The sequence below is a fragment of the Camelus dromedarius genome, chromosome 14 (assembly GCF_036321535.1).
Source record: "Camelus dromedarius isolate mCamDro1 chromosome 14, mCamDro1.pat, whole genome shotgun sequence".
Lineage (NCBI taxonomy): Eukaryota > Metazoa > Chordata > Mammalia > Artiodactyla > Camelidae > Camelus > Camelus dromedarius.
The window spans coordinates 57,993,541-58,018,161 of NC_087449.1; the positions used below are offsets into that span (position 1 = coordinate 57,993,541).

General features: G+C 47.1%; 1 protein-coding gene across 2 annotated transcripts in view; it reads left to right on the top strand.

The window, feature by feature from the left end:
- Positions 1–24,621, top strand: part of CAPZB (capping actin protein of muscle Z-line subunit beta) — a 130,891-nt gene that overhangs the window by 43,229 nt on the left and 63,041 nt on the right. For both annotated transcript variants that reach the window (XM_064493987.1, XM_031464229.2), the window contains exon 2: positions 15,540–15,629. In XM_064493987.1, coding sequence (XP_064350057.1) covers positions 15,540–15,629 — 90 coding nt within the window. The remainder of the gene's footprint in view (positions 1–15,539; positions 15,630–24,621) is intronic.

Below are 24,621 nucleotides of genomic sequence, written 5' to 3' on the forward strand. Positions count from 1 at the left end.
TCTCTGGGGGTTCATTTGCGTCCTGCGTGGCTCTGACTGTAATTTTCCTCCATAGGTGAGGAATGTCCTGGCTGGAGGTAATTAGGGTAATAACATCCCAGCCCTTTTGTCATTCAGCACCTTGTCCTCAAATTTCTCCTTCTTCTACTCTCAGAAGCATGTTGTCAGGGCCTTTGGCCTCAGCCAGGGCGACATTTCTTATATTCATGGAAGACCTTAATGCCTGAAGTTACAAGATCACTTTTAGTGAAAGCTGTCAGTGAGTGGGTTTATGTATCCGGATGAGGTAGTTTGATCTCCTGTGGAATGGGGAGCGCTGTTCTGAGAAATCAAGCCTTCAGATTCATAAGGAATTGTCATACAAGCCATCCTTGAATTTCGGCCGTGTAGAAATTTGGGTTGAAGGAGGCTCAGCCCGAATCGCGGAGCCTGACCTAGCCCTCCATTGCTCGGACAGCCAAGCCGTCAGGCTCTGCAGGCCCGAGCGCTTGCTGGTGCTCACGGTAACTGCCGTGCTGCGAACGCGGAGCCTAGCACTGATTTCTAGGGATTGGTGGGAGGCCAGAGAGGCCTTTGTTGTGAAATTTTAGGTTCTATCCTTCTACCATGTTTTCCCCTCTTGTCTGTCGACCTAACATATAAAAGTTACGCAGCAGTGACTGTGTCCCAGGGATGTGCTAAGTGTGATAGAAGGAGTATCCCCCTTGATCCTTAAAATAACAATACGCAGTATGCATGTGCTGTTTAATTCCCCTCGTCTTACAGACTGGGAAACCTGAGGCGCAGAAGGGTTTGGTCACGTGTCCAGGGTCCCACTGCCAGAACCTGGTGGAGTCAGGATTCGAGTGCAGACCACCCCCTCTCAAACCTGTGTTGTTGACTGGGGTGCTCTGATGCCTCCCTCACTGGCTCAGCTGTGCAGAAGTGGATGTTAAGTTCCTTTTCTTTTGGGACCTCGAAAACAAAGAGGTGGCCGTGGTCCTCAGGACAAGAAGAGAGCGTGGTGGCAGCAGGTGGCCTGGCTGCCGGACAATACAGGGTAGGCTTTGGAGTCAGACAGACCTGCCTTTGAACCCCAGCTCCACCACCATTACCTGTGGAACCTCCCAGGGTCAATTTCCACATCTGAGAATGACACCAGTACTTACCTCCTAGGACTGCTTTTAAGATTAGGTGAGATAGTGGCATATTAAACACTTAGAGCTGTGCCTTAATAAATTTTAGCTCTTATTTTTGTTAATGCATTTTTGAGCCCTTCAGTCGGAGCCTGCCGTGGAGTAAGCGCCCAGTGAAGGGGTTGTTAGCAGTCGTTGTGGTGTTATTGGTGGCGCCTGCTTTGCAGGGCAGAGTGGGAGGTGGTACTCGTGCTGTGCAGTGTTTAAGTTTAGTCTTCGGTTATCAGAAAGATATTTGGGAATTAGAACTTATTGCTTCCCTTTCCTTTATTATTTTTGTTCATTGAAGGACATTATTCATTCATTCATTTATTCGTTTTTAATGGAAGTACTGGGGATGGAATCCAGGACCTCGTGCATGCTAAGCATGCACTCTGCCACTGAGCTATACCCTCTCCTCTCATTGAAGGGCTTTAAGCTCTTTACTCAGCTACCAGCTTCCTTGAGGCATAGCACTCAGCATTCAGTTGAGGATGGAAAGAGACAAGGTTTCGAGCTTGTGAAAATGTCTTATTGCAGAATGTTCTCTAGCTCTACGGAAACTTGTCTGTTGATAGAGGAAAGTATTCTCACTCATAAAGATCAGTTTCCTCTGTCCGGAAAGAACCAAAAAGGAGTGGCCGTGACTGCTTTGATTTTCAGGCTCTCGCTCCCTGGCTACCCACTTGTATGCCTTCAGGTAGTACCAGCTGCAGACGTGGAGGGAGGTGTGTGTGTGTTTTAACTCCATGTAGGAATGTTAGAGTCTTGTGCCCTGTGAGACTAAGCTCCTTGTAAGAGGATGGTGATAGTACCTGTTTTTAAATTGAGCACTTAATATGTTTCAGAAACTGTACTTGTTTCTTCACACATATTTAATGATAGCAAGGTAGGTTCTTGTTGTTGTTGTTGTTCGTTTCATTTGATGAATGAAGGAATTGAGGCTCAGGAAGGCGAAGGGCTTTTCCAGAAATCCATTGCTAGGAAGTGGCAGGGAAGGATTTAAACCCTCGTTTGCCTTGCCTGACTTCCAGGGCCCTTTGTGCCACCCACAGCCCAGCCAGGGAGTCTGTATTAGGTCGTAGATACTGAAGCCAGAAGGACCTCGTTTTTAGACCTCTTGCTGCCTAGTGTATCCTGATGGCTGGTAGCAGGGAGCTTTGTGACAGGTCTTAGGATTTGCAAGTTGATCACAGGTTGTTAAAGTGTTCACTGTGCTTCACCATCACCAAAGGATATGAAAGCTTTGGGTTCCAGAGGGCCCAACATTGTGGCAGGATTCCTTTGTGCTGTGCTGTGCCCATGGTTGACCGTGTAGAGTGTGGCACCATAAGAAGGCGCTTCCCTTGAGTTGGATGGGGAAGGCAGAGATGGGGCGGTGGGGGGAGGTCTTCCATATTGATTCACACTGGCATCTGAAGTGGGAGCTCAGGAACCCAGGAAAGAAAGGGGCCAGCTGCTTTGGATAATGCGTAAGCACTGTGTTCTTCTCCTCAAGCCTCCCTTTGGATGTAAGTCAAGAGGGAACGCTGCTCTCTTCTAGGTAAAATGTTTAGATTGATGGAGGCTCTAACTGCTCCGAATTCTTTAAATCTTGCTACTCTCCCATCATGACTTGTCCTTGTGTGTTTGCAGTTTGGACCCAGGGTCTCCCCTTCACTTCTGGAAGCTGTGTGTGGTGTGTTATTGGTGGGATCCCGTGGCCAAACGTTATGGATTTCATCCAGGCCAACTTATAAATCAGTTTAGGGGAATGTTTAGGTGAATTGGCTTATCTGCTGTGAAAAAGAGAGTATACTTTTCTCAGCCGTTGTCAATGAACGTGTGGATAATGTTTTTTCCAAAAGAATTTTTAACTGTTCTTTAGAATATAGGGACACTCTGCTTTAATCATCTTTGACTTTGGTTGAGAGCCTTCTTGAGTTTCTTGTGCTATCGAGGTAGAAATGGACAGCGTGTATGGCATCCACGGAAGACGTCTCAGGATTGCCCCCTCTTGCGTGTCTAACTACCAGTTGACAAAGTGGAGGGATTAGTTGCTTGTTACATGAAACCAGCCAGGATCCTGCAGAGGCAGCAGCTGTAGACATCTGTGAAACATTACTGATCGGACAGTAGGTAATGGCTCCTGCAAATCTTCTGAAGGGGTCCAGGAAGCCATCAGCCAGAGAAACTATCTGAAAAAGCCTTTACTGGTTTTGAGAAATCTACCCGTCAGTGACAGTGTCTGTGGGAAGAGACTCTGTAATGCAGGATGACAGGAGATTTTTCAGAGTTTGGTGCAGATAGAATTGTCCATGGTGTGCCCAGCCTGGAAGAAGTGTCTGATTTTGTGAGCTAGCAAGTTGTTCTCTAAGTCATTTGAAATTAATTTTGTTTCAGTTTGGGTTGTTTAACATTTTCTGAGAATGTTTGGTTGCAGGAGGCAAAACGTGTTTTGTTCTGTCCTTCTCTGTCATTTGCTGCTCAGGATCTGGGACAAGTCACTTAACCTTTCCGAGCCTTGGTTGACTTATCTGTAAAACTTGGGATTATAATGCCCATCGCATGGAGCTGGTGTGAGGCTTTCCCAAAACTCCCATGTGCAATGCCTGGTCCACAGTAGGCCCAGAAAGTAAGCTAGAGAAAAGAAAGTGTTATTAAGAAAATCATTAAGGAAAAGAAAATACACTTACAGCACAAATACGTATTTATTTTTTAAAACAATCTGTGTGTAAGTGGACCACTGTTCAAACCCATCGTGTTCAAGGGTCAGCTGTATATTTGTTCTTAATGATGCCACTGTTAATCCTGATAATACAGAGTTTTATTTTAAATTTTATTTTTTGAAAAAATGAATCCCATCCCATTCTTAAATTTTGACTTACAGTTAAACAGATGGAAAGCACTAAACTGTATAATAAAGAGATTTGTTTTCTGGTCCTGGCTTATTTGCTGTTTAGTTATATGGTAGGTCGTAATTAGTTATGGGTAAGACTGGGCCTCAGTTTTCCTCATTAAAGAAAAAAGTTGCTGATTAGATGGTTTCTGAAATCCCCTTTAGCGTAACATTTCTATGATTGTCTGTTTTCAAATCTGGAGAGACGGAGGGAGGCACACCCAGGATAAAATGCTCCAGTTCACCCAGCTGGCCGATTAGCAGAGCCAAGAACAGTGCATGAGAAATCTGGCGAACAGCGATCCCAAGCAGTGGACTTGTCCGTTGTCATCTGACCTGGGGTGTTTCCCTGCGTAAAGTCATTGCCTCTGATTGCTTGGTACGGCCGAGTCATAAAAGGCAGTCGGCAGTTGTCTTTAGGTTGAGTGCTGATTGGGAGTGGAATTTTCCAGCAGAATACAGGTCGGCAAGCTTTCTGAGGGTTCGGCGGGGGTGCACAGAGGTGGGGGGTGCAGGAGGAAGGGGGACCTCTGTCTGCTCACAGGGGAAGTAGAAGACACCAGAACACACCCGTGCCTCCTCGCCTTGCTCTGGGCAGTGACTCCGCTTCCACAGTTTGGATGTGCCCACACAGTTGTGCCTCCGCGGGGACCCCCATTGCTGACTCCTCACTGAGAATTGTTGCCCTTCCACCAGATGTACCCGGTGAACTTCGATCCCTGCGGAGAAACCATTTGCTGTTCTGCAGTTAAAGATTTGGGGGCTGTCAGTACTGAACCGTTTATCTGGAGCCTTGTCCTTAGCCACACTGCGGCAGAGGTAGGGCTCCACCTCCTGAGTGTGATTCACTTTGGATCTTTCACTCCCTGAAGGGATGCTGTTGTAGTATTTGACACAGAGCCTATGTGTGGGTTGCTAAGTTTTGCTCCAGAATAAATACGTCAGGGAGAGAGGCACTTGGAAATTCTCATTGCTGGGTGGAGAGGGCAGGTAGTTTTGGGGTCTCTGCTAGGGCTGTCCCGTTTGTATGTTTCCAGTGACCTCAGAGGGGCTTGGGAATACCAGTAAGTAGGGAGAGAGTGAAATGGTAGAAATATTTCCTGGTGTCATTCTGGACTGGGTAGGTGGGTCAGAAGACTTGGGAAAGAAAACTGAACAAGGAGAGAACAGTACTGGACAGAAGAACAAAAGGAAGGTCTTTTGTGGGTGAATGTGGAATTTGGTCGGCTCTTACTGTCCTGCCCAGAAGGTCCACTTCCTTCTCCCGTTTTGGCTTTAGTGGGGGCCATCAGTCCGTGCATTGATGGTAAACAGGGCATTGTGTGGGGTGAGAGTTGTGAAAGTCTGCTCTCCTTTGTCAGTGCTTAATGACTTGGAAACTGAAATAACACTCCACCTACCTTTCTAGAGACTCCTGGCAGCCTAAATGGAAAACTTGCGTCAAATGAGCAAAAAATCAGGGTGGAAAGGGCTGTTGAGCACCCAAAAACTATTATGTAAGAGTCCTAGCAGATAAGCCACGTGCTTTGCACTCTGGGAGAGTTCCTGCCGTTTATGGAGGATGGACCTTGGGGACACCCTTACGGGTCAGATGCTGTGCCAGGAACGTTACCTCACTCTCAGTGGCCCTGCAAGGTGGAGAGTGTGGTTAGGCCCGTGTTTTAAAGTTTTAAAAACTGAAGCTCCACAGGATTAAGTGATGACTTGCTGAGTTCTACCCTGGAGGTTAAATGGAAGAATAGGAATTTTTATTATTAGATCACATATGTGCCTTTAGGGTCTTAGACTTCTTTGAGAAAAGGATGAAAGCTCTGGGCCCTTAATCTTCGAAAAACGTGCACACACACCCCTTCACACACTGTCAAAGCGCCCACAAAACTGGGACTGTGACTCTGGACCCCAAGTTATGAACCTGTGGTTCATTCCTTCTCTCAACGTTTGTTTGTTGGTTTGTTTGTTTATTTGTTTGTTTGTTTTTAAAGACAGACAGGTTTCTGATTTCCTAGCCCATAGCAGATTAGATGAGAAAGTATAGCTGATGGCCTGACAGAAGAGGTAGAAAAATTTAAAAAGCAGACACAGGGCCATGTTCCAAGAATGGATGCTCTAAATGGTGTCCCTTGGCCAATGAGAAATGGTTTGACTGTGTTCATTGCTTTGTCCTCATGTGAAGACATGGACCTTGTACAATATTTTAGAGGGAGTCCCATCTTTCAGGATTAATAGAAAGTTGGTACATTCATGCCTCAGTATCCATGAGAGATTGGTTCCAGGAGCCCCTGCAGAGAGAGGGACCAAAATTTAAGGATACTCAAGTCCATTATATAAAATGACATAGAACAGTGATTCCCGTCAGCCATCTGAATCTGTGGGTTTTGCATCCCTGGAGACAGGGCCAGCTGTGCTCTGGTTATCTGGAAAGGTCATGGGGAGGCGCTCTCGGCACCTATGTGATAATGGGGTACCTCTCTGTGTAGAGTAGGAGGGTGTGGTCCTTCCTTCCTGTGTCTTACTGTCTTCTTCCTTAGGTGCAAGTTCCATGAGGGCAGAGACCACATCCGAGCGGTCCAGCTCTGTGTGCCCAGCGCTTCCCCTGCACTCATGTGCTTCCTCAGGGACTGAGTCAGGTGGAAAGATAGAAACCTCTTAGCATGCGATGTGGGGTCAAGTGCTGGTTCTGCCACTGTCTATGTGACTCTGCAAAACTTTCTCTGAACCTCATTGCATGTAAAATGAGGGGCAAGACTTAGAGAAACTTGAAAAGCCCATCCAACTCTGAATTTCTGTGATCCTAGCAGAATGTTTTAAAAGCAGAAGCTTGTAAAGTGATCATGTTTTCATGGTGATCAAAATGACATTGACCCAAGGCACTGAATTATCCACCTTGATGTGGTTAATTTTACGTTGAAGATGACATTGACCCAACTATGATGATATACTGTGAACGCCAAAAGGTTGAAGGAGGCTTGGTCTGCCAAGTGGGCTCTCACTGTGGCTTTGATTAACTTGATGTGAGGTTTTGGGTTTTCCCATGGGAACAGAAGTCATCCAGAGGGAATGCTTTTGCTTGGGTTTGTGGAGACATCACCCTCCATGTGCCACTGTCATCACTGTGTCCCTCCCAGAAGATTCAATCTGAGGGCAGTCAGTCAGTGGAAGAAACACTTTTCTTTTTATTAATCCAAACTGTGCAGTTTTCCAAAGTGACCTACAAATGAGTAGTTGGCTGGACCGGCCTGTGAATCTTCCCCAAATAGCCCCCGGCACAAATTGTTCCTGAGCCACATAGCGGAAAACAGACTCAGCTTTTAAACAAAGTTGCTTGTTGGGTCACAGATTATGCAGGACAAACCATGGTTGAGTTAGACTCCATAAATTTGTGATAAATCGGCCTGGGCTCCAGTGACATTTACCTTCGTGTTGTCTGTGAAGTGTTTGCTGAGCCTCTTGGGAATGTAAACCAGTGAAGGTTCTGCTGAATCTAAGAACAAACTATAAAGGCCTTGAAGCTTTGATTGGTTGTTTATGTGTAGACAGATGCTGCGAAGTGACAGTGCTGCGTTGGCCAGTCACGAGAGCAGCCCAGGCTCAGAAATCGCAGCAGTTTGAGTTACTGATCGTCCTTAAAATTCCAAACACTGTTACAAAAGGGCGCACACAACCACACACACGCCAGCCAGGCTGCGGCATCATCTCCTAGCGGGTGGTCCCCGCTAGAAAACTTAGTCATCTCCGACTTCTCGTTCCTGGTAGGTAACCTGTCCTGTCTGCTCTGTCTCTTGAAGACTCTGGCCCTCCTGTCCTCTCCAGCCATACAGCCAGAGCCCTGGTTGTTGCGGAGGTCCCCCTGCTGACCCAGACTGTCTCCCACAGTCGCCAGCGGCATCCTTCTGTGTCAGTCATCATTGTGTCTAACAGAATCACCCCAAAGCCTAGTGATGTTTTAAGTAATCATGTCATCTGAATCTCCAGTGGTTTTTTGGGCCAGGAATTCAGGAGAGCCTTGGCTGGGCGTACTGACTGGGGTTTCATGCTACTGCAGTCCGACAGCTGAGGCTGGAGCAGCGCAGGCCTGGAGCAGTGGGGGCTGGCCAGGATCTCACTTTCCAGAGTTGCAGGGCCGCCTCCTGTGGCTTTCCCGCCTGGGCTCAGTCACTCCTCTTTACAGCATGGCCACCTTAGGGCAGTTGAGCTGGTGACGTTGCAGCTTGGGGCTGCAGCTCTAGGCGTCAGCAGGCAAGGCCGAGGGTGAGTTGACTTTCGTGATTTGGCCTCAGAGGTGGCAGAGATCGGGTCTGCTGTTCTACTTTGATAAAAGCCTGTTCCAAGGGGAGGTGACACGGACGCCACCTCTCGCTGGGAAGAATGACAGAGTCACGTTGTAAGAGGGACAGGTGGGGCGGCAGGGCTTGTTATGGCCATTTTTGGAAACTGTAATCTGCTTCATCTTCTAAGGCACAGCAATACGCCTCTCATTCCTCTGTGGAGAAGCCTTCAGGGGCTCCTCATTCCTTCTGGAGAAGAAGATTTTAAAGTTTTAAAGCCCAAACAACATGGCACAGAAGCTGTACCTGTAATGTCGGCAAAGGCAGAAGTACAGGGAGTGGGGCGGCTGTGCGGAGCCCCAGAGCCGGCCTGCCGTTGGCCCCCCGGACCAGGGCCGCACCGCCGTGGGGCCCTTCCTCCTAAGCGCGGTCACCTCCCAGCCTGTCCCCCGTCTCCCGGCACCTGCTGCCCCACGTCTCCCCAGGGCCCCTGCTCAGCTCGCGGTACCTGACTTGGGTGGCCCCTCTTGTGAGAAATATTGGGCGGGTCCACGTGCCACTCACACACTGTGGCCCTTTACTGCCACTGTTTTCTTTTGTGGATGGGGTGTTTATTGTAGTCAACGTGAGTTTATCACAGGTTGAGACATGTCCTGTTGTCTGCATCCCTACCCAGGAACTGAATAGCTGTTGTCTGGTGATGGTTTCCAAGTTAATCTTTGCCCTTGTAGTTCATTTAATAGGCCGGATTTTACTGTATGCAAGTGATTGACTGACTGGGGTCTGAAAAGTGGTTGGTAGATTTTTTTAAGCCATAGTGTTTTCTTTGACTGACTGACTTACTCTGAGAAATTGTTCTAGTGTCTGTTAACAGTTATTTTACTTGTTATAGGGTGATTTATTAAACAGTTTGTGTTTTTCTTTAAGTCATGTGAAAAGCCAGCAGAAAGTGGAACATTCTCTAGCTCAGTTTATATTCTGAAAAAACACCACCAAATGCTTAAACCCGTCCCTCGGAGCCTCACCAGCTTACGGCGGGGAAGCCGTCCCCTCCTTATCCCAGCATCCTTAACAAGGGCTCGTCTCCGATCTTTTTCTGGATAGGTTTTGACTACACTGTAAGTTCCTGGAGACAGGGACTTTGTTATTTTCACCGTTCAGCATCAGAAACAGTGCTTGTCACCTAGGAGACGCTCAAATAATTATTGAATGACTAATTGAATGGGCACAGAATTCTGGAGAGTGAAGTGACGTGGTCATTCTTTTGCTGTTTACCTTGTGAGCTGGACCCCCACCAGCAGAAGGTGGAACTGGGGAAGCGCGTTTTATGAGGAAAGTGTCAGGATCAGTTAGGAGTTTGAAGGAACTGTCACGTGGAGAGCCCTTTGTCATGGGATGATAGTACACAAGATAAGTAGGAAGCCAATTAGCAGTGACCAGGGCAGGAAATCCTAGGGAAATAACAGATACATGAAGAAGTGCAAATCAGGGTGTTGTGAGCTGTGCCTCGTTTGCACCCTTCTGCGTCCCGTTGTTGTGGACATCACACTCGCCTTGTGATAATTTCCTCTCTTGTGGATGGTTGCTTGAGCATCAGGACTAGGTTTCATTCACTGAGCCTGGTCCAGGGCCTGGCCAGTGGTTGGCACTCAAGGCATGGTTATTGAGTTGAAACCGAGTTGTAGGCCTGCAGGGGGCTACTGAAGGGTGGGGCAGGTGGGACCCAGTGGGTACATCTGCACTTACACTAGGAGACAGTGCACAGGCCACCTAGGAGAAATCTTAGAGGCCATCTGGCCCAAATCCCAGGCCATGAGGTTAAGTGAGCAGACTAAATCACAGACATCTAGTGACAGTGCAGACTTCGGACTCTGAGCACCCGAATCCCAGTTCCTGTCCTTGCTTGCTCTTGTTTGTATTTTTTCTACTACCTTTAAAAAATATTTAGTGAAGTGAAATGATGACAATGAAGCGGAATAGAGAACTCAGAAATAAACCCATGCATATATGGTCAGTTTATTTACGAGAGAGGAGCCAAGAATATACAATGGGGAAAGGATAGTCTCTTCAAGAAATGGTGTTGGGAAAATTGGACAGTCACATGCAAGAGAATGAAACTGGACCACTGTCTTACACAGTACACAAAAATCAATTCAAAAAAATTTAGGTAATGGGGGAGGGTCTAGCTCAGTGGTGGAGCCCATGCTTAGCATGCATGAGGTCCTGGGTTCAATCCCCAGTGCCTCCATTAAAATAAATAAGTAAATAAACCACCCCCCCCGTGATATCACAGATAAAAAGTGAAAAATATGAAAATAAAATAATCCATAAAAAATTTAGGTATCTGGTAACTATAAAGGAACACATGTGTAAGCTTAAGCATCATGATACCATGACTATCCTTGAACCCACTGTTCTGTGCACAACCTAGACGAATATCGACTTTGATCTTCTGCTGATGGCTTCTTCCCTTATAACTACTCTTCTCACTTCTCTGAATTTTGTATTTATCATTCTCTTGTCTTGGTTAATAAGAAAGCCTTGCCATATTTGAAATACACACACACACACACACACAAAATAATAAAGTTCAGTATTGCTTTTTTTTCCTCAAAGCTTTTCTTTAATTGACTTTTAAAAAATTGCAGTATAGTTAATTTACAGTGTTAGTTTCAGGTGTCCAGCAGCATTGCTTGTTTTTGCACTTCCCAGAAGGGGCAGCATCCTGGGAGGTCCCCTGGGACTTGCTTCCCCACCCCAGCCCCGCCATCGTTCTGTTTCTGCGGTCACTCATGTTGTTGCATGTAGCTGTAGATCATCCATGTTTTCTTCATTCTCTTGTGCTATTTCCTGTCTGGACCCCTCAGGACTTGGGATGACTCCCAAGTGAAGGGCTCCAGCTAACTCTAATTTTAACTTTTTATGAGCCGTCATTAAGCTTTCCCATGTTGCTTGGCTTATAGGAAACTTTAAATCCTTTAAATTTAATGATAGTTAGACATCTTTAGCTCTAGAAATCTGTAATGAATATTTCCTATTAAGATTATTGGGATTAATACAAAACATGAGTGAGACCATTTTTGTAGTAGTATTTTAGTGCTTTCCACTAAATGCAGTCAGAGGACGGTCCAGAAGGAAGCCTTATGTTACCAGCACACCCGGGGGGTGGGTGGTGGTAAGGCTGTGATCAGCATATTGGGGTTGAGGGTATGTGAATAGGCGCCACAGAACAGTTAAACAATGCCTTTTCATGTTGACTTTCTCTGGTCAAGTTACGACTTTACTTTTCCTGGCTAATACAGTACTCAATTTCTGCTTAATCTCTTCTGAACATCCCGCTATGTTCTGGATTAAAGATTCAGTGTAGCTAGGCTTCAATCTAAAATTTTTTTTCAAGTTCTCAGGAATATTGTTACTATCCAGTTGAAACTGTTTCCAAAGAACAGAAGTTTTTAATGTTATGGGTAGTCTGTGATTTAGAATTGTATATAAAATGTTTCTGTGCACATGCAGTTTTCTGGGACCTTACATTTACCTGTCTGGGAGTATGCAGTCCCTAAAACAGTTCTTTTAAACAAGGGTTTCTCAAACTTGACTCTACTGACATTTTGGGCCACGTTATTGGGGTCTGTCCTGTGCATTGTAGGGTTTTTAGAAGCATCCCTGCCCCCTCCCCAGTAGATACCAGTAGCTCCCCGCCCGCACAGTGATGACAACCAAAAATATCTCCATACGTTCCACATGTCTCCTGGGGGTTTGTGGGGAGGGCACAGTCAATCCCAGTTGAGAAATGCTAATACACACCATTTTTTTTTAATAGACTTGATTTTTTGAGAACAGTTTTAGATTCATAGCAAAATTGAGCAGAAGCTATGGAGATTTCCCATCTCCTCCCTGCCTGCCTCCGTGAACACGCGTAGCCTCTCCCACTGTCAGCTTCCGCCAGGAGAGCTGTAGTTGGTGAACCTACACTGCCACGTCATAACCACTCAAAATTCATAGCCTCCATTAGGGCTCATGTTCTGTGGGTTTGGACAAACTGAAAATGACACGTACCCACCACGATAGTATTATCTGGGATAGGTCTCTGCCTGTGCTCATCTGCTCCCCTCTAGCCCCCAGCAACCGCTGAGTTTTTTTTTTTTAACATTATCTCTGTAGTCTTGTCTCTTCCGGAACGTCATGCAGCTGGAGTCATATAGTGGTAGCCTTTCTAGATGGGCTTCTTTCATCAGGTCTTTTCATGATTTGGTAACATTCCATTGTCTGGATGTACCACAGTTTCTTTATCCACTCGCCTACTGAAGGACATCTGCCTGCTTCCAAGTTTTGTCAAAAATTAAAGCTGACATAAACATCTGTGGGCAGGTTTTTGTGTAGACACTAGTTTTCAGCTTCTTTGGGGAAATACCAAGGAGCATGACTGCCCGATTGTGTGTTAAGAACACGTTTAGTTTTGTAAGAAACCGCCAAACTGTTTTTGAAAGTGATGGTACCATTTTGCCTGTCCACCATCAAGGAATCAGTTACTGTTGCTTCATATGCTTTTCAGCTTTTTGTGTTAACAAAATTCTGGATTTCAGCCAATTCTAGTAGATGTGTAATGATATCTCATTTGCATTTGCATTTCTCGGTGACGTGATGTTGAGCATCTTTTCATATGCTTATTTGCCACTGTATCTCTTCATTGGTGAGATGTCTGTTAAGGTCTTTGGCCCATTAATTTACACCTTTTAACTAATTTAACTTGAATCATTTAGGGTTTTCTATTCCTGCACGGCCAAGGGCGTACATAGCTATTTTATGGAGTTTGAACACCTAGCTCCAGTTGAGGGCAACAGGAAAAGACTTTAGGGTTGGGTTGAGTCAGGCAAGTGTTATAAAATATTTATATTTTTAAATTTTTTAAATTAAATCACATTTTTGCACACATACACAAAAAATACTCCCAATCAAACCCATACCACTATTTTTAAACATTTCACAGCTATTAGCTAAATCATCCCAACAACCCCGTGAAGTAGGTATTAATCCCTATTTTATGGATTGTCAACCTTAAAAATAAAACAGCCAGTTATTTTACTGGCAAAATGGGTTTATTCAGGAATAGCAGAGAATTGCAGTTCAGGAAAAGAATAGCAAAAACTATACACAAGTCCAGCAAACAAAGGAGAGGAACATTATAGAAAAAAGCGGGCACAGAGAGGGGTGCTTTGAAGGAACGTCCGTTGGAGGAAACTGAGAGTTCAGGGTGATGGTGGCTTCCCACTAGCTGGGGTTGTTCCTGAGCAAGGAGAACTCTTATTTCCTCCTCTGGGGTGTAGAGACCCCTTCCTGCTGGGAATGCAAGGTACCTCTTTCCCTATTGGAGTGTGTTGACTGGTAGTGCAAGAGAGCTCCCCCTTCTGCCTCTGTTTCTATTTTCAATGGGGTTTCCTTTATTCCGTTTCATGGGATAAATAAGCAGAGATTCCTTGAAGTTAAGAAATTTGCCCAGGGTCATAAGTTACTGAATGCCAGAAGAGGCTGTTGGCTATAAGTCCCTCTAGTGTCAAATCAGTTTATTTGTGTTCCTGACCCTAGAAGTGGTGTCAAAATGTCTTACCCTGGCAGCTGGCTAGACCCACATCACCGTGGCCTTGGCTGGCATAGAAGACATGGCCCAAGCAGGGAATACCTGGTTGCTGGAGTGTTTCACTAAGCAAAGCAAGTGCTGTAAGTTCCCTGGAGAGAGAGAGAGAGAGAGAGAGAGAGAGAGAGAGAGAGAGAGAGAGAGAGAGAGAGAGTGTGTGTGTGTGTGTGTTTCTCTGCAGGTTATAGCCAGTTTGTTGTATGTCTCAGAATAAATTGTCACTGATAACCATATTGAGCAGGGGATAAGGTTTTTTTGTTTTTGTTTTTTTCTTTTTTGAAAACAACCTGCCGTGCATGCCATATCAATTACCTGGAAGTGAAATTGCCTCCAGTTAATTTAATGTGTTATGTCTTTGGTGTGGATAAAGTGGGTCCTTGTCCCGCAGCCTGTCTGTGGTTCATTTGCCTGGAAGTGCTAATGGGGCCATAATCAAAGGTTTTATACATATATAAATATAATTTTTTTCCCCCAAAGGTTATATTTAATTACCACCAAATGTTGTGTTGCCAGGAAGACCTTGTGTAGTCTATGAAGATTCTTTAGATTGTTGGTTTAGGGGTTTTAAAAATCCCGAGATAGGCCTGAGCAGAGCGGATTCAGGATACAAATCAGAGAGTGCGTCGGGTTGGTTGTGTCGGGGACTCCGTCTGCCTTACTTGCCCATCTTGGGGTCGCGTGTGATGTCCTCACCATTTCACCGGGCCTCCTTTCTCACCTTGTTTCTGGTCATTCCTCCTGTGGCCTCTCCTGTGCTGTAGCCCACTGTGCACGATTAATACTTTGTTCTCTACCAGTCTTGCCCCCAGTCAGATCCTCCCTCCCTCCCTTCATTATTTATTACGTATTTGTGGTGACTGGCACATGGTGGCTCTCCGCAAATATTTGCAGCATGAATATGAAATGGAGGGCTTATTGTGAAGCACTCGTGCACAGCTCAGGGAGGGTGCTCAGGGAACACCGGCTGTCTGGATCCTCCCAGACCTACCCCCAGTTTATGCACGTGTAGTTCACGTGGCCAGTGAGAGCGGGCGCTTGGCTGTAGGTGGTACAGGTCTTGGTCTGTTTTGCAAGGGCCTGGCACCCAGGAAGGTGTACCCAGCCTCAGCTGAACGGCTGAAGAAGTGTAAACATCTGCGCGCATCTTGCCACTTGTTTTTCCCCTGGCGTGGAGCTCATCCAGCATATTTCCTGATGTTCACGTCCAGGTTCCAGCAAAGGACAGTGCCTAACCTGTGACGCGAGCCAGCTCACTGCAGAACCAGTTGGGAGTTAATACGTCTGATGGTCTGTCTCATTGGGGAAGGAAAGTTGATGGGGCTTTGAGATGTGGGTAAAGCAAGGCAGCTTTCCCAGCTCTCCAGCCCACCTCCCACTTGCTTAACTAACTTTTGGATGTTTCCACTTGAGACAGACACTGCTACCAGAGAGGGACTGGTGCATCTCCCTCCAGGAGATGTGGGGGAGGGGCCCCCGCAGGCCTGTCTGGTCTCAAGATGCCCCAGCAAGCTGCAACTGCGAGGATGTTTTTGAAAAGGGTTTTTGTTTTGTTTTGTTTTTCGTGTTTCTGGTGCACAGTGACTCAGACGCTCCTGTCTCTCCCTTGACAGAGTGACCAGCAGCTGGACTGTGCCTTGGACTTGATGAGGCGCCTGCCTCCACAGCAAATCGAGAAAAACCTCAGCGACCTGATCGACCTGGTAAGTGCCTGTTTGTGTGGTTTCTTGTGGGGCTGGGGCTTGGTTGCCTTTGTGTCCCCTCTTCCCCGCAGAATTCAGAGCACGCAAGAAACCTTCTCTCTCTCCAGCCAGGCACCCTCCTGGGTTACGAGATTCCTCCAGACAGAGGTGAGGTTCCCGTGGTTGCCGTTCTTTCAGTGCCATCTGTGTTGTTAATAAAACCCAACACAGGCACTCTGATTACAACCTGTCCTCTTGCCCCCGATGCCTTGCTTTCACTTGCTTGGAGCTTACCTTTAGGAACAGGGAAGAAGAGGCCACACACATCCAGCAGGCTTCCAGCAGGGCCCGGTACCAGGTTCTGCTAGTCTCTGCCACGGTGGATGTTTCTCCAGCTGAAGCAGTACAAATGCTTTATGGCTTCACTTCTAGCTTGAAATGGAATAAAACCCAAAAATTGGCTTAAAAAAAAAGAGCTCATCACATGTAATTTTTAAATCTTTACTTGTGTATTCATATATGTGGAATGATTGGTCTCAAAATGATGCCAAAGATTAACTTGCCCCATAATGTTATTTGAAAATGTTCACAGTATTCGAAAACACCTATAAAGCTATGGGAAATAATGAAAAGAAGTAAAATAAAATCAGTCCTCAAGAGCCAACTGAGTTACTAGGTCATTTGGCCAGTGGGTTCCAACTCCGGGTCAGAACCTGAGCCCTCCGAGATTGTCCCCTATTCTTTTCATTGTGTCCCCTGCCTTCTTGGGTGTAACCATTAGTTGCCAACCATTGCTATCAGTTAGATTTCATTTAAAATGGTGACTTGAGAACTTGTTCTTATGCCGTAGTGATATATTTAGTTCCATCGTGTGAATTCAGAACAGTTTTACTAGGGAAAAAACGTTACTGCAGGAGACTTGCATCATTCACAGATAAAACTCTTCACAGAGGTCTGGAAGGTCCATTGTGCAACTATTTGCATTTACAGGGACACAAACTCCCAGCAAGAGGCAGCTGTGTGAACAGTCAAACCTGTGGGCGGAGTTGGGGCTTGCTATCTTTTCTGTGTAATAATTTAGAAGCGAGGAGGAGATTTCTCGAGGTAAATAGTGCTGATGAGAAAGCCAGCTGCAGGTGCTTGTGATGGAAGTGAGGAAGTGGTGGATGGAAACTGACAGGTCCTGGCTAGACAGATCGCCATTTTAGACGAGTGTTAAAGAACAGAAGGTTGAATTGTGATGCAAGTGAACCCACTATATGCTCAGAATTGGGGTCACATACCCAGAGCCCGGGGTTGGGGGTGGGAGGTGGAATAGATCCCTAAAACGGCCTTGGTGTAAAGAAGGGGTCTGGCGGGTGGACCCTTTGTTGCAGGCGCTTCTTGTCCTGTGGGAGTATGAGCATCTGTGGCTTATTTTCAGGTTTTTCTGGGGGTGCCATACACTTGGAGTTTTATGTGGAAGAGCCTAAGTGTTAAACATTGGCTCAGACATTGGATGAGCGTATGAAATGTGAGTCAAAGAAATGATCTTTATTGGGAAATGATGAAATGTTAAGTTGGATAGGTAGGAGGTGTCCTTGAAAGTTAGCAGGGAAGGCATGCACGTGATGTGAAATTGTCACCATCTGCCCACTTAGGAACTTTTGTGTGCAGTGCCGCGTGCTGAGCAGTTTACCTGCATGGCCTTATTTACTGCCCATCAGTCCTTCGGGGTAGCACTGCAGGGTGCAGCCTGGGAGGTGCTGTGTGCCTTCTTTTTCTGGGTCGGAGAGTTTTGATTGATCGTGTGCGGGTTGGGTGGGGTGCATGGGAGGAGGGGGCAGAAGCCGAGGGTGGGGTCCGGCCCCTCACTGGGTCAGCTGCAGAGACTGCTGCTTTCCCGCTTGGCCCAACGGCGTGCTCGGCTGCGTTTCTGCTTAGTTCACCGATGTAGTTATTACTGTGATTTATAAATAGACCAAACATAGAAGTAAGAAACGATGAGCACATTTTTCTCAGCGGAGTCTTCTTGGTGTTCAACAGGCTGTCTTGTTCTTATGGCAGTGGAAGTGTTTTTCCGCAGCCGGGCAGTTTCTCTGTGGCTCCCTCGTCACTCTGTATGTCAGATGCGCAGGCAGCTGCACTGGTGGGAGCCTGGACAGCCAGTTCCCTCGCTGCACGAGCTGGTTTTACTTGGGCTCAGCAGGGAAACCACAGCGTTGATGGTGATGGGAGGCGCATCAGGAGCCTTCTTTCGCCCCAGGTGAGAGAGGCAGCCTGGGGGCTTAGTGTGCTGGTGGGAACTTAGGCCCAGGTTGGACACACCACACTCTGTGCCTGATAGGCGACGTGTGGTGTGCGGCAGCCCAGAGATTACTGCCAGAACGCGCTGCTCTCCCACTTTTAACTCTGTCTTCTGTGGAATGTGGCTGGAGGAGGGGAGGGAGGCAGACGTAGGTTGTGGGGTCGGCAGCTAACACTCGCTGAACACCTGCTATATTCCCGGGGCTGAGCTGGATGCTGCCATTTGTGTTATCATTTCATCTAATTTTCACAATACCCCTCAAATGTCCGTATCACCACTTCACCTTTTTTTAGGTGATGTAGACTCTGAGGAAGAAGCAGGGCAGTGCTGTGGCGAACTAGGTGGCACAGGAATCCTGACTGCTCCTCCTGGGATAGCTGCTGGGAGCCTTCGGGTCGAATCACTCACACTCAGAGCAGCAGATTAAATATGGTGCATCTTCCTCATGTGTCTGTCTTACCTGTCTGGGGAAAAAGTGTTAAATAATTTGATTCATTATTAATCTAAAATATTAAGGCATAGATGTATTATGGAAAATTATTTAAAGTTCACATAATTAAAAAAAAGTAAAGTAGAGACATGAAAGACATTCCCTTCTTAGAGCTGGGCCACTTAGGATGTGCAATTTGCTTTTGTCCGCTGCTTCATGGGGAGGCTGGACCCCTGCCGGGTGGTATGGGGACCAACCTTGGGCCCCTGTCTCCCTGCTGAGCCTGAGCAAGATGCCATGGTGGATTCCCATCAACCGGGAATGGACTGGGGATTTGGTATTCTCATTAATTTTTTAATTTGAACTATGATGAGTGTCAAAATGGAAATGGAGCATAACTTTTCAACGAATTAGGATCTGGTAAGGCATGCCTCATTAAAACTATATTGACATGCTTCAAAAGCCACCTTCTGATTAATGGTCTTGCTTGCTTCAAGGTCCTTGCTATGCACTGCAGTGTGTGTGGGGCATTTGGGCTGGTTTGTGCTGGATCCAGTGACCAGTCCTGAAAATTACTTCTCTGAATGTTTTTCTTTCATCACTACTATTTTTCTTCTGTTTTCCTTGGAAATGACAGGGTGTTTTTTTGTTCTTTTTGTTGTTGTTTTTTAACTGGATTTGCTGCAAAATTCTTCTGTTCTTTTAAGAGTTGGTCCCTGTTGAGTGTATCGCTGTGACTCTGAAGTTCACTTGTTGTTTTGTTTTCTTCCCAAAGTGGTAATTGTAGAAAACCTGCCCTGTTGTGGGCCCATTGAGAAGCAGTGCGTCTGGGCCTTTGTTTCGTGGAATCTGGGATCAGTCAGATGTTTTAAGAGCAGCTCATGCTCTGGCCCGGTGTGCATTGCAGGCATTCCTCCTGGGCTCACCTGCCTCAAATAATGACGGGGAGGCGGTTGTTTTCAAGAAAAGTCTCCAAGTGTAAGACTGACAAGAATGTTAGGATTTGCCAGCGTTCCCTGTGAAGGGAATGGCCTCGCTTAGATGTCGGAGCCAGAGAGCTGTAGGGGGATTGATCCAGTCCACCAGTGGTCCAATTTCAGAGTAGAATTAAAGAGAAATGTGGCGTATGTTTGGCAGCTTGGCCAGGGCAGCCCGATTTATCATGCCAGATTGGTTTTCTTTTCTTTTCTTTTCTTTTTTTTTCCTTTCCACCAGCAGAGCTTTTGCTGCCTTGGGATTATGATGTGTGCTCTGATTGGTGGGAACTGACCTTCCTTTGCAGATGACCAAAACATCGTTTTATCACATATTAATCCCATTGTACCAGAATGAAGCCAGCCGAAGTCCGTTGTTAAGCTGTTTCAGAAATACCCACAAGTCCATGTGGGCAGGAATCATATGATGCTAAGATGCTCCCTTGGCTTCCTAAACTTTGACCTTCTATGGCTTTACTCTGCACACTGGCAGCGCTAGCCGAAACTTCTCGGCTGGGGTGTATTTTGAGCCCTGAGCTGAGTAAGGAGTTTGTTTCTGCAAATTGGCACCCAGCAGGCCATCGTCCTTTGCCTTTTTAAGAGCAAACCAAAAATAGCCCTAAGTCTGTTTAACCGGGCAGAAAAGTCTTTGCTTGCAAACGTTGGTTGCTTCAGGTTTTAATTCCTTTTCCCGCCTTTGCTTGTAGTCACCTGAAGGCCCAGCCCTTGGGTCTTCCCAGACTTTGCTCAGGCAAGGGGGAAGACTTCAGAGCTGGGAAAGCACCTTGGCCATTCTGCCAGGCCTGTGGGTTAGCGGTGGAAGAGCCGTCCTGATGCTTGGACCAGGGAGTGGAGAACTTGATCGGTTTTCATCTCAGCACATTTCTTTTTAGCAGCCAGAATTGCCCTCCAGAAATAGAAAGGGCCAGCCTCAGCAGTACCTATACTTTGAGCAGTTCACAGAAGTTGTCCACCTGTAGGTAGTGTGAAGTCTGCAGGGAGATTCCTGCTTGGCAGCTGGAGGGCACGGGGTGAACCAGCGAGCAGAGACCTTCAGCTTGTGTTGCCAACACCCCGCTCCATGAAGCAGCCAGGAAGTCAAGCTCGCACACCTTTGTGATTGAAATTAAGGCTAATGTTACTATTTAATAGTCATTAATGTTACTGATTATCTGATTTCTGCAAAGCATTGCCATTTTTCAGTCCCTGATAGTTGAATCTGTGAGATCTGGAAGTGCTTTTCCCGGGGAGAGCTGTGTGGAAGAGAGCATAGAGCTCAGTTCTGTCCGCAGGGGATGAGGATGTGCCGGGCGGGGGGCCCGGGAGGCCAGACATGATCAGGTTCATCTGTGTTGGAGAGTAACCAGATTTAAAACAGTCTCATACCAGCATATTTCCTCCTTTATTTCAAAGACAGCATTTAAAATGTCTTCATGCTAAAGAGGTCTTAGCCTAGGCGAAAAGCCGGTGCACTCAGCCAGCATTTACTGAGCGCCTCCTGTGAACCAGACCCTGCGCTTAGCCCTGGGAAGAAACACAACCTTTACTCCTTGGCTTTTCTTCCACAGGGGAAAAAAAAATACAGGGAGCCTAGAGCTGGATCCGTGATAAGAATGACCTTGGCTGGATTGTCTCGGCCCTTTGGTCTTGACCAGCTAATCAGCTCTGCCAACGGCTATCTAGAATCGCGGGACTGAGCTATTCTTTCTCCAAGTATTTAACGTCTCTGAGCACCACACCCCATCCTGGGCGCTGGGGCTGCTCGATGAAAGGCCTCGCTCCACAGAGCTGACGTCACTGGGGAGCTCAGGCGCGGTTTTCTGGAAGGGGGAGGGCTCAGCCATGCCCGCTCTGCACGCCGCATACCTGTCACGGGTCACAGCAGGCCCGGCTCTTTTCCTTCGCTTTGCCTGAAGGTGGTACAGGCTCTTCAGCAAGCTGCACCCTCTCTTCTGACTGGTTGCTGGCCACCTTGCACCTGGCCTCGTAACTGCTTCTCAGATCCTTTCCCGAAGTATTTCTGACAAAGTATTCCTGCAGAGAGCACATACATATCTTTGGAGTTTTGAGGGCAAAGCCGAAAGTGGCTGCCTCTAGCAGAGAATTTTGTGTGTTGTCTTTTTTAAAAAGTGCATTCCAAACCATAACATGCCCACATGCAAGACATTGTAACATAAAAAGAATGCTTTCTCCACCAAGGCCTTGAGTCAAGTTGCTGCTCCAGGAAGTGGCACCCCTCCCCACATCCAGGGACATGGCTTTGCCGTGTGCGTGCGCTGGTGCTCTGGAACCTTGGTTGGAGATGCTCAGCTGGGCTTTGTGACTGGGTCTCCCCTCAGCACTTAGTCTCCCTGCTGTCGGGCCCCCAGGAGCCCAGGGGAAGGGGGTGCCCCCCCGTGGCGCACGGGGCTGGGGCCAGGGTTCTGTAGCCCTGCCAGGCGAGGAGGGGCCTGTGCTGTCCCCTATTCGTTCCCTGGTACCTGGGCAGGTTCTCTGTGGGTTTCTGTTGGGCGTAGGGGCGCTTGGCTTCCACTCGCGTGTTTGCGGTGGGGTCTCCAGGGAAGTTTTCTCTCCAGGGCCGGATGTTGTCTCTGGAGCAGGGGTAGAGGAATGGCCCGGATGATTGGTAATTGTGCAGGGACCCTGCACAGCCTCTGTCGTGCTGATGTTTCTGAGCTTATTCTGAGCTTTCCCGCAGGCGATTCTGTGCTGCAGTTCCCCCTTTACAAGGGGAGAAGGCATTCCCGTCAGGGGCCTGCAGCAGTATGTTAATGAACTCCATTCCTTGGAAAGTTGTGGTGAGCCTTTTCATGCATGCATTTTGCTCTTTGAATGGACTTCAGCTGTCTGACTAAAGCAGGGCAGAGTGAGAAAGCGGACTCTGGACCCGAGGTGCCGGACTGGCCCTCTGTTCCCCATCCAGGGGGCCTCTTCAGAGGGAGGTGCCCTCTCAGGACCCCAGCCTGTGGCTGAGGCAAGGACCCTGCCACCCAATGGTGATTTATGTCAAGGTGGCAGCTAGGCAGCCCTTCTAAACTAGGATGAAATGGCATCATTTGCTTAGAAAGAGAATGTGGGGCTTCCCGGGGGCCCCTCACCTGACCTGCCCCCACCCCATAGCTATGGCCAGAAGTTATTTGAAATTCTGATGAGTTCTGTTATATGCAGATTAATAGACCCTCATTTGATCTCATTAAGAATGAGACTGCACATGCAGTCCAGACAGTTAAACCTGAAACCAAACGAGCAAAGGAGAAAAGTACAGGGTTATTTGCTTCCTTTTGTGTGCTTGTTCCTTGGGGAGTGAAGCAGACTTTGCTCCAGGAGACTGTAACGATATGTCCGCTGGTCCTGACCATTCCAGAACAGTCAGGGTAAATTACCCACTATGGCTTCAGGCTTGATATTCTCCAAAGCTAAGTGGTTTGAAAGCTGTCTCCCATCCCCTTTAATGTCAGCCACCCTGTAGTATGCTTTTGTTATTTTCCATAGGAGATTATGAAGTTCAAAACAGAAATTATTTTTTGTTTGGTCTCAGATTTAGAATTTGACTCCGCCTCTTTTCATTCTTCATAAAGTCTTTTTCAGTGAATGACATAGGAAAAGAAATAGCTTTAATGAACATCCATCAAATGTCAGAAGCACTAGTATGTATGTGCCTCATCATTAATACATCTCATCCATTACTTCGTTTACCTTCATAGCCGCTCTGTAAAGTAAGTGGGAGGATCCCCTTTTATAGATGGACCTGAGGATGTCCCAGAGCCATGTGAGGCCCCTACCTGATACGTGACCAAGGGAAGAGTCAGACCCAGCTTTGGGTCCAGCATATTGTCCACGGAATTACTACTGTCTTTAAAAATGAAAACATTACAGTATGTCACTTCCCATATGTCCTGCTAAGGTCAAACCATCTTCAAAGGTGAAGCTGCAAAGGAAATTTGTGATGAGGGCAGGGTGGTCACCATGGAACTTTGAAGTACCTCAGGAAAAAAGGCTTTTAAAATTTCTCTTCCTGCCTCACCTTGTATGAAGCTCCTTCAGAGTTTAATGAGCAAAGAAACTGCTGCCTGATTCTGCCTGGCCTGGCTGATGGGAGCAGTGGGCTCATTGGAGCAGCTGTGCAGGGGTGAAAGCTTCTTCAGCAGACTCCCCTCGCCCCCCAATCCCCCAAACCCCCAGCGTGCGCGCTCACACACACACACACACACACACACACACACACACACACACAGGACATTGTGTGTTGGGGGTGGGGTGCTCCTTAAAAAAAAAGTCCTGCCCAATCACAAGTAGTATTAGTATTTTACTATATCTTCTTTCAGTTAATAAAGCAAACCTAAAAATTTTAGGAAAAGCAGGTTCTTACACTGCAGGAAATAAAAGGACAGGTCAGTAAATTGACTGCTTTTAAATCAAATGTACTCAAGTCGGCACGGCATAAACCAGTTACACATGTAAGATGCCAGGGGATGGGAGGGCAAGATCCCGTTTGTAACAGTAGAACAACGTGCCACCTGGGAATACGCTTCCCACAAGGCGGGAGGAGCGCTGCGGGGCCCGCGGGGGCAGGTGCCGACGGAGCCGGACAGCTCAGAAACAGGCCCAGTGACGTGGGAGCTACGAGTGACAGTCATTGTTCCCTGTGACGGAGGAATTGATTCCTCAGTAAAATTGCTGAAACAGCTAATCATTTAGAAGCAAAACAAGCTAAATGTCCATTGCAGGGCGCGTACTCATACTCCCGTGGGCTCGTATTAATAGAACGTGAAGGACCCAGAGGGAGAACATCAGAACATCAGTAAGGTGCAGATTAACATGATTAAAAGGCTGAGAACAAACTGAAAAATATTTGTAGCTTCTGGCAAAGAGTGTATGTCTTTAAATCTCCAGAAAACACCTTCTGAGGTTGTCGCCATTGTTGTCCTCACTGGGCCAAAGCAGCGGCAGGGCCTTCGGCAGCTTGTCCAGAGTCACCAGGTAGCAGTGGGGGAGCCAACCTGTGAACCCGGGCAATGTGATTCCAGGGCCCTCCACCACCATGTGCTGGAGCAGAGCTAGGTGCACAGACAAGTGATGCACGGACGAGGCAGTGCAGATGCCCAGCACACAAACCTTTCCGTCCTTCCTAGTCCGAGCTGTGCAAAATGAAACAAGATGACTGGCTGGGAAAGCCTCCTTCACTGATGACCCCTCCTTCTGCTCAATGAATGGGTGATATTTCTGGATGCAACCTATACTTCTCCTGACTTTCACGAAATTGGTCACCTCACCTTGGTTTTGAGTCTCGTCAGGAACAAAGACAGCAGCAGTTGGGGAAAC